A 13,540-nucleotide genomic window follows, 5' to 3' on the forward strand; every position below is an offset into this window, starting at 1 on the left:
GGGCAAATGTCTTCTACTATAGCCTCGCACCGACCAAAGCCTTGTGAGTGGATTTGAATCCATTAGAGACAGGATGGGCAGGGATTTTCAGCATTTCAATTCTTTTGATGCCACCAAGTAAACATTCAGTTGTTCTCACTTAAGTTGCCAGGATATCTTCTTGCGGCCATGCTGGGGCACCACCTTGAAGATGTTTTAGTCGAATGAATCAACTGTACCATTTATTATTATTTTTTTTAACCTGGTACTTGTTCTATCGATCTCTTTTGCCGAACTACTCAGCTATGGGGACATAAACACATCAACAACAGCTGTCACGCATAGTGGAGGACAAACACACCCAAACACATATATATATACAACAGGCTTCTTTCAGTTTCCATCTACCAAATCCACTCACAAGGCTTTTGTCAGCTCAAGGCTATAGTCAGAAACTCAAGGTGCCATGCAGTGGAACTGAACCCAGAAACATGTGGTTGGGAAGCAAGCATCTTACCACACAGCCATACCAAAAGAGATTTTTTTATGTATTTTCAAAGGAGGTGAAGAGACGGTAAAAATTAAAATGAACGAATAATAAAAATGAATTTCTTTTTACAAATATAAAGTGTTTATTTATTCAAGTGTTTTATCTTGCTCTTTTCTTCGTTTTCTTCATGAAGTAGTCTTTTGCTGTAAATAGAAGAGAAAATTCATTATAGTAATAAAGAATTTAATACTTATATATATATATATATATATATATATATATATATATATGGTGCAAATGTCCAGGAAACAAAAGACAGAGACAGGTGAGGGAACGACAAGCAGGTGTATTAGTTTGACATTCAGGAGAAATGGAAAAGTCTTTAAGATATCAAGACCACACACTTCATACATATTTCATATACATATACATATATATATATATATATATATATATATATATATCATATACATATATTTATATAGAGTGTAGTGGGTGCTTTATATATATATATATATATATATATATATATATATGTATATAAAGCACCCACTACACTCTCGGAGTGGTTGGCATTAGGAAAGGCATGCAACTGTAGAAACATTGCCAGATCAGATTGCAGCCTGGTGCAGCCGCTGGCTTTCCGGACCTCAGTCAAACCGTCCAACCCATGCCAGCATGGAAAATGGATGTATGATGATATTTCATATACATATATATATATAACTCATATATACATATATATATATATATATATATATATAACTTGGTCGGCCCAAGGCTATAGTAGAAGACACTTGACCAAGGTGCCATATATATTTCATAAACATATATACATATATATTTCATACACACACACACACATATATATATATATTCTTTTACTTGTTTCAGTCATTTGACTGCGGTCATGCTGGAACACCACCTTTAGTCGAACAAATCAACCTCAGGACTTATTCTTTGTAAGCCTAGCACTATTTTATCAGTCACTGCTAAGTTACAAGGATATAAACACACCACCATCAGTTGTCGAGTGATGTTGGGGGAGGGGACAAATACAGACACACAAACATACACACACACACATATATATACAACAGGCTTCTTTCAGTTTCCGGCCTTGGTCAGTTCAAGGCTATAGCAGAAGACACTTGCCCAAGGTGACACAGAGTGGGACTGAACCCGGGACCATGTGGTTGGTAAGCAAACTACTTACCACACAGCCACACCTGCGCCCATAAAATTAAGGTCTCACCAATATATATACATATATATATATATATATATATATATATATATATATATATCATCATCATCGTTTAACGTCCGCTTTCCATGCTAGCATGGGTTGGACGATTTGACTGAGGACTGGTGAAACCGGATGGCAACACCAGGCTCCAATCTAATTTCTACAGCTGGATGCCCTTCCTAACGCCAACCACTCAGAGAGTGTAGTGGGTGCTTTTACGTGTCACCCACACGACACACACTATATGGTGTGTACATTTTTATATATATATAAATATACATAAAATATATACATGACAGACAGACAGACACAAAATTACAAAACAAAATATACAGCCATGACTTGCAATCAAATATGCCCAAGTAGTTGCAAGCAGACAGACACCCACCCAGCCCTTCCAGCTTCGACCTACATCTAAGATATGATAACTTAAATGGAGAGAGACGATTGTTCCAACAATTGACCTGACTAATATATACACATACATACACATTTATATATACATACATGTATATATATACATATGTGTATATATGTGTGTGTGTGTGTGTGTGTGTGTGTGGGTATCATCAGAGAAATAATTACCAAGAATTCTCATCCTCTCGTTGCATCTATTGTTCTTCATATTAGAGGGATGACAGAAAGTTGTCAGACAACTCAAAAAAAAAAAAAAAGAAAATTTGTTGTTGTTGTTGCTGCTGCTGTTTAATAGAAATGGGTTCAGGAATGGCCAATCAGTTTAAAAGTTCATACTTGACACTTTAGGTAAATGTCTTCTATCACAGACTCGGGTCAAACCAAGTGTTGTGATTGAAAAATAGGGAGATGGGAACTGGGGAAACTCAGAGGATAGGATGTGGCTGTGATTCAACGGTCCAGGCTTGTCACACACAGTGCCATGGGATTATGTGTTGATGGAATACTTGTACATATAGGCTTATAATCCAAGATGGGTTGTACCTGTGATTACCTGGAGTTTCGCTGTACTCAAGAAGATCCATCCTATCCTCCACAGCAGAAGTGTTAAGGCCATTCCCCCTGCTGATGAAGTGGATTGGCCTGTGCTGGAGTTGCGTAAAAAGCACTCGTGCCAGTGCCACTAGGCGGCACTCGTGCTGTTAAAACGTTAAGACCACCCGGCACACACTGTAAAATGGTTGGCATTAGGAAGAACATCCAATCCATCTGGAGAGACCAAACCGGATCAGACTGGAACTTGGTGTACTTCTCTGGCTTGCTAGTGCCTGTCAAACCGTCCAGTTTATGCCAAACAGACATTAAAGGAGGAGGAGTTCAAATTCTGCCGAGGTCGCCTTTGCCTTTCATCCTTTCGATAAATTAAGTACCAGTTATGCACTGGGGTCAATGTAATCGACTTAATCCCTTTGTTTGTCCTCTATGTTTGGCCCCTTGTGGGCAATAAAGAAATAAGATAGACTGTACTTGTAATCCATATATATATATATACACGTATATATATGCATTTATATACATTCATACATACATACATACATTCATATATACATACATATATACATGCATACACACACACACACATATATATATACATACATACACACACAAACACAATATACACACAATATACACACACACACACACAAATGGCCCAGACTTCTCAGACCACACACACTCAAAACTTTGTTGCCCTGAATCTACATGGGAGTCCTGATAAGAGTACAAGCACTCATGAAATAATAATTAGTCATTCACACTCTAAAACAATGACCAGGTGGTTTCATTCACTGAACAGCTGGGACACGCTTTGTCGGAATTAATGAGGGAGATCCACCGCAAACAAAAGGGGCAAAAAAAAAAAAAGACTTAATCACTGAAATATCAAAAGAAAATATGTCATCAAGGAATACAGAATACAAATAGATAATCAAGGTCGTGGTGAGAATGATGATGATGATCATGATGGTGGTGGTGGTGGTATCAGGGTTTTCCATATTCTAATTGTTTAACTGAATGAGAATGTTCACACTGTTTAATTCTCACCATAAATTTTCCTTTATCTTGTCTCAAAATTCCGATTAGTTATGTCTCTTGTTAGTTGTTTTGACTAATTATGTCTCAGGCTTACTTTACCACCAAAGACATTCTAGCCATGACTACCTGCAACACTCTAACCACTAGACCAGGGTTTTCAAACTTTTTGACTTGCGGACCCCTTTATATTTCAGGCTTTACCTTATAAACGCTTATGAAATTTATACATAAATATTTGCTTAAAATAACATATATTTTTACATTTGTTTATTTAACAGTATTTAACAAATAGGTTTATTGTCAATTAAAAGATTTCGATTAAAAACCATATATAAAATCAAATTGCCCATAAAAAGTATTTGCTGTCCACGGACCCCCTGTCTTGTCCTTGCGGACCCCCTGTGGTCCGCGGACCACAGTTTGAAAACCACTGCACTAGACTATACACCTCCACACACACACACACGTATATAGTTTTAGTTCTACCCCATACTTCAAAAGCATAATTACACACAATGCAAACACAACAACAGGAAGCCAGCTGTTCCTGCAGTGACAATGACTTGTGCCCGCTAAATGGAGCCTGTATGACTGAGGCCATTATTTATGAAGCCACAGTAAGTTCCACAAACGCTAATAATACAGTTTCATCCAAGAGATGTATGAGTCTCACAGAGGGAAATTTCAAAGCAAGATTCAACAATCACACCTAAACTTCAGACACTGGAATAAATAAAAACTATGAAATTATCCAGTTATATATATATATATATATATATATATATATATATTACAAATTAAAGGGTAAAGGATTATCAATTTATTAATTAATAAATCAATTAATAATTAATAATTTTTACCAAGCCCATCGGTATGTAAGCACCATTATTGGTGGAGAACTTATTTAAAAGCTCATATATATTTATAAACATAATTAAGGGATCAGCAAATATGAAGCAAATATTTGCTGATCCCTTAATTATGTTATATATATATATATATATATATAGAGAGAGAGAGAGAGAGAGAGAGAGGGGGGGGGTGAGAGAGAGAAAGCAAGAGTGGAATGGATGAACAGACAGAGAAGAAATTAACAACAACATCCATTAGAACTAAATTTCCTCCTCTTACCAGAATCTCTTTTAATCCTGTTACCATAAAGAGACTGTTGCCGAAAGTTTAATGCAGAATTTGCTGTTTTGTTAATCCTTTTTGTCAATGGAACGACTTTGATTCCTCTGGAAGAATGAAAAAAGAAATATTGGTCATCACTGAATGGTCACATAACAAAGAATTAGTGTATTTTCCAGTATACAAATTGACACAGTATTACTACCCACAAGAGGCTAAACATAGAGGAGACAAACAAGGACAGACAAACGGATTAAGTCGATTATATCGACCCCAGTGCATAACTGGTACTTATTTAATCGACCTCCAAAAGGATGAAAGGCAAAGTCGACCTTGGCGGAATTTGAACTCAGAACATAATGGCAGACGAAATACCGCTAAGCATTTCGCTCGGCATTCTCTAACATTTCTGCCAGCTCGCCGCCTCATCATCATCATCGTTTAACGTCCGCTTTCCATGCTAGCATGGGTTAGTCGATTTGACTGAGGACTGGTGAAACCGGATGGCAACACCAGGCTCCAATCTGAGTTTCTACAGCTGGATGCCCTTCTTAAAAGCCAACCACTCAGAGAGTGTAGTGGGTGCTTTTACGTGTCACCCGCACGAAGGCCAGTCAGGCGGTACTGGCAACGGCCACGCTCAAAATGGTGTATTTTATTAGTGTAAACATTCAAACATCACCACCATCTTTCCAAATCCTGCTGCATTTCACACAGTAGAACACAGTATTAAGTTAAAAAAAACGTTTAATATACTTTGAAGCATATCATGGTTGCATAACAAAATACAGTGTCCCTACAGGTCATTAACAGTTGAAAGCTAATTTTCAGTCTCTCCGATGAAGGGACACAATCGAAATGGCAGATTACTCTTTGCAGCATCAATAACAACATCAACAACAATAATAATAATCATAAATAACAACAACAACAACATTATAATAAGATATAACTTAAGAGGATAAAGACCTGGTTAAGGGGATGAAATTTTCATCTTCTGTAAACTCCACTTCATCTTCTCTATCTGACGGATTATCTGAAATTAATAAAATTAAATGTTTTTAGGCTGTTCTCTCCACCATCACCACAACCATTGTCAGCATGGTTCATTACTAAAAGTAGATGCAATAGAGTGATATAGTCAAGTCAAACCTGAAATGAAACAGCTACTGCAATTGGCAGAATCCACTTGGCTGCAAGTAGGAATAAGTTTGGAACAATCTATGTGTCAGCTGGTACCACAGAGTGGTACAGTGTACCCAGCCGCAAGAAGATACCACAATGAAGTGCAGTCCACCTAGTTAAAAGGAGGTACCACAGTGAGGTAGTACAGTCCACTGAGCTATAAATAGGCACCACAGAGAGGTGCAGTCCACCAAGCTGTAAGAAGGTACCACAGAAAGGTACAGTCTACCAAGTTGTAACAAGGTGCCACAGAAAGGTACAGTTCACCATGTTGTAGGGAGGTACCACTGAGAGGTACAGTCCACTCAGGTGTAAGAAGGCACCACAGTGAGGTACAGTCCACCAAGCTGTAAGGATGTACCACAGAGAGGCACAGTTCACCAAGCTGTAAGCAGGTACCACAGAGCGGCACAGTCCATCAAGTTGGAAGGAGGTACCACAGAGAGGCACAGTTCACCAAGCTGTAAGCAGGTACCACAGAGCGGCACAGTCCATGAAGTTGTAAGGAGGTACCACAGAGAGGCACAGTTCACCAAGCTGTAAGCAGGTACCACAGAGCGGCACAGTCCATCAAGTTGTAAGGAGGTACCAGAGAGAGGCACAGTTCACCAAGCTGTAAGGAGGTACCACATAGACATTCCCATGGTGTGATGTTGTTCTTGTATAACACAAGGAGCCTTGATTGAATAGGACTATGATCAAAGACAATCCAATCATGACCGTCCACCTGAGAACCCAAGACCACATTAACCAACATGTCTTTTACTAAGATGGTGGGTGTGTGATACAAATGAGATTTGGCTGCTATTTCTTGCAGATTGAGTGACCACGTTGAGAGCTCCCTTATTTACTTGCGATGTTATATGAGTATTCAGTTATGGTTTATACCTGTTTGTTTCTCTTCATCATCATCATCAATTTCATCATCATCATCATCATCATCACTAAATGCTGCTGGCAACTGTGGTACAGCTGTCTTTGAAACAGTTCCAGTCTCTGAAGACTTTTCGTCTAATACTTGAACTGCCTTCTGTTTTTCTAACTGCAAGAAGAAATATTATAATGAAACAAAACAATTATCTGTAACATTGGACTCAAATTTTGACACAAGGCTAGCAATTTTGGGAGAGGGGGGCAAGTTGATTACATCAGACCCTAGTATTTAACTGGTACTATTTTATCGACACCCCCGGAATGATGAAAGGAAAAGTCGACCTCGGCGGAATTTGAACTCAGAACGTAACGGCAGACGAAATACCGCTAAGCATTTCGCCCGGCGTGCTAACGTTTCTGCCAACTCGCCACCTTAGGATATCATTTCTGTTGTGGTGTGTGGGTCTTCTCAAGTACAGCAATGCACCACATACCTCAGGCCTGTGTCCCTTTATTCTTAAGTTTCAGCATTTTGATATTAGCTTTAAATACACACACACACACAAAAGACTCCAAGAAATATTTAAAAAAAACAATAACCTTTTGCCGTGTGTTTCTTTCTTGAATTCGCTTTCTCTTCTCTTTCTTCTTTTCATTAATATCTCTGAGATTTTCATGCACCTGCCGTGCCGTTTCCAATGTGGCTTTCTTACTCGTGCTGAAGGTCACCTCTTCAGGTGCATCATCGCTATCATCGGACACATCTGCACCAGCCTCAGACAACTGTACCTCGTCTCCGTTTATTGAGAGGTCTCCCTCGGATTTTCTTTCGTACTCTGATCAAGAAATGAACGAACAAACATGAATGACATGAAACAAGTGATGTGGTGCTCCAGCAAGGCCACAGCCAGCTAGCTGGAATGGGTAAAGAAAGGTAAAGTAGAACTAAGTTTTTATGTAAATATTACTCCCCTTTCATAAATAGCAATTTATAACAGACGCACAAAAATATAAATTTGGAGAAGAAACAATCAATCAATCACATCGCAAATACCCCAATAAATTTCTAATTCTTTTTTGATCAATAGTAATGATTTATAACTTAGGTACAAGGAAGAAGGAATTTGTGGAGTAAAAACAGGTCATTAGATTGGCCCAGAGTATGTGTGTGTGTATATATCTATACATATTAATTTGACATGGGCGATTCTTTCTCGTCTTGGGATTCACGGTCAAACGGGTGGGTGGAATTGCACGAAAAATTACACAGATGTGTAGAGGGATTTTACTTACTAATGAAGAAATGTAACTGAACTAGTGTGTGTTTATTACTGGCGTGATGACCCTCCCAACAGATTGCAAAATTAGTAGAGTAATCTCTTCTATTATAATTTCATTTACACTTCAGATGCCTTATAGGAATATATTGGTCATTTGTGTCCGTCTTTGCCCACAACTATGTTTGGTTTTTAACTCCCTGGTATCAAACCTCTAGCTCCAAATCGCTTTGAATTAAAACAAGCTCTGTAAGATAGTTTTAAAAACAGGTGAAAATGAGAGAAAAGCAGCGTAATAAAATATCAACATACGATAGATCTAATTAATTTTGTCTCTATACTGATGCTAGTGACGAAAGACGTCGAATTTTTAATGAGATTTTTGGGTCTTGTCGGTGATAACATTCTTTTATTAAAAGATTCTGAATATGTTTAGTTTTAAAAGTCAAAATCCATTAGATACGCAAATCATGTAGCAGTATATTAAAATACTATGGTAAATCTCTAATGATCATAGTTATGCCGTTTTATTTGATGAAAAAAAAAAGAAACAAGTACTTAATTACGTTGCTGTTTCCCACTGGCAACGATAAACAAAATAATTAACACCTAAAAATGTTTTCAATTTTAATTACGCCGCTCTTGTTCAATAGCTCAGGGGTTAATGAGGTTGAACAACGATCTTACATTTTACACGACGAAAAACAAACAGTGTTACAGATTCGAGACAAAAGTTTAACAAATACAAATTTGATAAAACATGCCAACAACATAAACATAACGTGGTTTTAGATTTAGTCGATCGCGTGGTGAATTAAGAGAAAAAAAAGAATCTCATTGAAAATAAATGAAATAAAAAGAGAAATTTGTGAGTGCTGTATGACTGATACCTGCAAGTTTAATCTTCTTCAGCTTGTATTTGGGCATTTTCGTGTAGGTATAAGATTAACTAATTAATTGGTGAAAGTAATTGCATCGATGAAGACAACGTGAGTTCGGTGACACCGGAAGAGATAACCAGTAACAGGGAAATAACTCCGAATCACCTGCTTCGTGAATAGTCAGCTTCAGTTAGTTTAGTCCAGTCATTTGTTGTTGGCACTGCGTCGCTTACGACGCCGAGGGTTCCAGTTGATCCGATCAACGGAAACAGCCTGCTCGTGAAATTAACGTGCAAGTGACCGAGCACTCCACAGACACGTGTACCCTTAACGTAGTTCTCGGGGATATTCAGCATGACACAGTGTGACAAGGCTGACCCTTTGAATTACAGGCACAACAGAAACAGGAAGTAAGAGTGAGAGAAAGTTGTGGTGAAAGAGTACAGCAGGGTTCGCCACCGTCCCCTGCCGGAGCCTCATAGAGCTTTTTAGGTATTTTCGCTCAATAAACACTCACAACGCCAGGTCTGGGAATCGAAACCGCGATCCTATGACCGCGAGTCCGCTACCCTAACCATTGGGGGCGAATCGACCCCAGGACTTATTCTTTGGAAGCCTAGTACTTATTCTATCGGAGTCTTTTGCCGAACCGCTAAGTTACGGGGACGTAAACACAACAGCATCGGTTGTCAAGCGATGTTGGGGGGACAGACACACAAACATATACACACACGTACATATATATATATATATATATATATATATATATACATATATACGGCAGGCTTCTTTCAGTTTCCGTCTTCCAAATCCACTCACAAGGCTTCGGTCGGCCCGAGGCTATAGTAGAAGACACTTGTCCAAGGTGCCTCGCTGTGGGAATGAACCCGGTACCATGTAGTAATGGTTTCCTTTGATTTCTAGATAAAAGCAAATAGGAAATACTACTTACTGACCAAAGACCACCCACCCACCACCAAAAATTAAAATTTTATTACCTGTGTGATCATTACATTGCTTTCGTTTTGTATCGGAAGTCCTTGACACCAAGTATAAAAATAAAGCAACATAATCTCAAACAAAATGAAACTCAGGAAAATAAACAAGTTACAAAAAAACAAGCAAAAAGAAAAAACCCCTTAAATAACAAATCGTCTGTTCTCATGCACTAAAAACATTTTCCGAAGTTATTGACTGAAGTGATATGGCGCTACATTAAAATATCTTGTTCCAAATGTAAATCGTATTGTTAATATACTTTACTGCTTTTTTTACAACCAACAAACGCTGCAATATTTGTGAAGCTGACAAAATATCTCTCATGGGGAACTAGACAATCTGCTATTAGGTATGTGAAACAACTAAAATGATTAACAATATACAATAGCTTATCAAGCAATGCTAGTAGACGAGTAAAAATCAATTTATTGCACTGTGATGTGTTTTTATATTAAAAAAAAAACTTTATATTTTTGCTTTTCTAAAGTGTTTAATGAACAAGGTGCATTCCAGAAGTCTTGAGACTTTTTTCGGGTGAGACATTTATAAATTTCAAAGAAGTACGAAACTCTAAACTCTTTCAAAGTAGGATTCTCCGACATCAACGCATTTGTTGCAGCGCTCCAGCCATGGAATTCTTTCAAAGTAAAGGTGTTCAGAACTCTTGTCACGGCCTCCTTCGTCTTCAAAACGACAGCCCCTGATGTTCCCCTTCGGTTTGAGGAATAACCAGAAGTCACAGAGGGCAAGGTCTGGACTGTCGGGAGGGTTAGGGACAGATTTCATGCCTATCTCTGTTAAATCAATGGTTACCAGATTACTCGTCAATGAGCACCCTGGGAACAAATTTTGCACACGTTCAGACTTTTATGAATGATTCTGTGTACAGTTGCCACACCAACTCCAAACTGTATACTTATTGTCTTTATAGACACACGACGGTCTTCGTCCAGAAAATTGCGAATTTTCTCAACCAGCTCTGATGTTCTGACGTCCTTCTCCCATCCACATCTCACTTCGTCTCTCATTTCCTCTCTATCGTCTTTAGACCGTTACCTTTCATCCTTTCGGGGTCGATTAAATAAGTACCAGTTACGCACTGGGATCGATGTAATCGACTTAATCCGTTTGTCTGTCCTTGCTTGTCTCCTCTATGTTTAGCCCCCCTATGGGTAATAAAGAAATAAATTATAGATCATATATAAAAATAAAATCTACACATACAGGCGCAGGAGTGGCTGTGTGGTAAGTAGCTTGCTTATCAACCACATGGTTCCGGGTTCAGTCCCACTGCGTGGCACCTTGGGCAAGTGTCTTCTACTATAGCCTCAGGCCGACCAAAGCCTTGTGAGTGGATTTGGTAGACGGAAACTGAAAGAAGCCCGTCGTATATATGTATATATATATATATGTGTGTGTGTGTGTGTGTGTATATATGTTTGTGTGTCTGTGTTTGTCCTCCCCCCCAACTTTGCTTGACAACCGATGCTGGTGTGTTTATGCCTCCGTAATCTAGCGGTTCGGCAAAAAGAGACCGATAGAATAAGTACTAGGCTTACAAAGAATAAGTCCTGGGGTCGATTTTCTCGACTAAACAAGTAAAAGAGTAACAGAGATACACAAAATACGTACATGTATGTATGTATGTATGTATGTATGAATGAATTTAACTTCTTACATATGTATGTATGTGCATGCACAATCACACACACAAATGCATTAGTGTGGAAACTCCCTGCTGATTCGTATAAAGAATTTATTGGGTGTAAGTAAAAGATAGGAACTAACGCAGCTGGTACAGTGCTTGGAATTTATGACGAGAATGTCACTGAGTCTGAATTGATACCGAGTAGAAGATTTGTAACACTAGACATTGCGACGAAGATGCTAAGTGTAGCTTGGTAGAAGCAGAATAGTATCACTTGGTTTCGTTGCTATTTAGCACCAGTTCGGACTTGTTCGAGTAAATCTATGATAAAACGCTTTCTAACCGTAATATCTTAGAAAAGAGGAAGAATAGAGTTATATAATGTAGATCTAGATACACTATGTCTGAGGTGTGTGTGTGTGGGGGGGGAGACAGATGGCTACGGTTGGAATTTTTATTTATTTATTGGCTTATTTATACAAGTATGTCCCTCGACTTTGTTGCCTCATAACTTTGACAAAAATGGGTATTTTTCAATGAAATTTTCTGGTGTATATTACGATAGTATCAGAATTTAATGTAAAAAAAAAACTGATTGGCGCGGACACACATACCGACTGACATACATCACATAATATTTTGCAAATTTAATTTTGTAGATATATATATTATGTGTGTCACTGTGTTTGTGTGCGCGCCTCCCCACCATTTTTTCCACATCAAATTCGCACATAATCGTAATCTACACCATCTGAAAGGTATTTATAGAAAGTTCAACTGGAAAATACCCGATTTTCTGAAAAGTTACGAAGAAACAATGTCGGTAGAGGGGAGTTACACTTGTGTAAGGCATGCTTATTGTTGTCTTTCAAACAGTTTAATCATAAGTTTTTTCGAGGACTGATCTAGGACTAAAGATGATAGAAACGAAACGGTTCAAATGCCCTTACGGCCCTTAACGTCCTAGGTTCGAATTCCGTTAAGGACAACTTTGCCTGGAGTCGATGATATAAAACACCAGCCAAGCACTGGATCGATTTGCTATAAAACATTCTTAATGCGAATGCTGGTATTGAATTAATGGCAATAAATAACATGAACGATATACAGTGCTGTTGAAAATTATATTTATTTATAGACGTTGTCTGCTTGATTATTCTGAAGCAGATCGTTCGTTTCACATCTGAGACTTAATAAAAACAAAAATGAAGACAAATCAGCTGAAGTTGTAGAACCAGACTGTACTAAGTGATGTTAGCAGACAGGGGAGATAAATGTGAGAGAGTACATATGTGTGTGTAAGAGAGTAAGAGAAACAGGGAGGGAGAGAGAGAAAGAGAAACAGGGAGGGAGAGAGAGAGAGAAAGAGAAACAGGGAGGGAGAGAGAGAAAGAGTTAGAGAAAAAGTGAGAGCAAGTGAGATACGCGCGCGCACACGCACACAAACAGATGGAAATCAATGGTTGGAAGTTGTGAAGAGAGGGAGACAAAGAGAGACCTTTAAAAAAGTAAAAAAGTTGAGGGGAGAGAGAGAGAGAGAGTAAGATAAGTGAGAAATGATCCCAGCCAGAGGAAAAGAAATGTGAGAAGAGAGAGAAAACGAAGTAAACGAGGAGAGAAAGAGAGAAGACAAAATATAAATGAGAGAGAGAGAGAGACAAAATGAGTGAATGTAGGTGAGAACGGCTAAGATGGGATGGAAAGAGAAAAAGGAAAGAAGAAGCGAAGAAGCAATAGAGAGTGAGAAGAAATGACAGAGAAATAAATTAGCTGATAGAGAAAAAGAAAGAAGTGTATTATAGTCGATTGTGTCGGCCG

General features: G+C 38.4%; 1 protein-coding gene across 1 annotated transcript; it reads right to left on the bottom strand.

The window, feature by feature from the left end:
- Positions 1–587: 587 nt before the first annotated feature.
- LOC106877442 (uncharacterized) lies at positions 588–9,264 on the bottom strand. The gene is made up of 6 exons (XM_014926343.3): positions 9,085–9,264; positions 7,518–7,753; positions 6,933–7,086; positions 5,829–5,895; positions 4,860–4,966; positions 588–672 (listed from the first exon to the last, which is right to left on the bottom strand). The coding sequence occupies exons 1-6, from the start codon at positions 9,119–9,121 to the stop codon at positions 629–631; spliced, it is 645 nt and encodes a 214-aa protein (XP_014781829.2). The 5' UTR covers positions 9,122–9,264; the 3' UTR covers positions 588–628.
- Between the last annotated feature and the right edge of the window lie 4,276 nt (positions 9,265–13,540).

Source organism: Octopus bimaculoides, chromosome 24 (genome assembly GCF_046866305.1).
Source record: "Octopus bimaculoides isolate indiv1 chromosome 24, ASM4686630v1, whole genome shotgun sequence".
NCBI classification, from domain to species: Eukaryota; Metazoa; Mollusca; class Cephalopoda; order Octopoda; family Octopodidae; genus Octopus; species Octopus bimaculoides.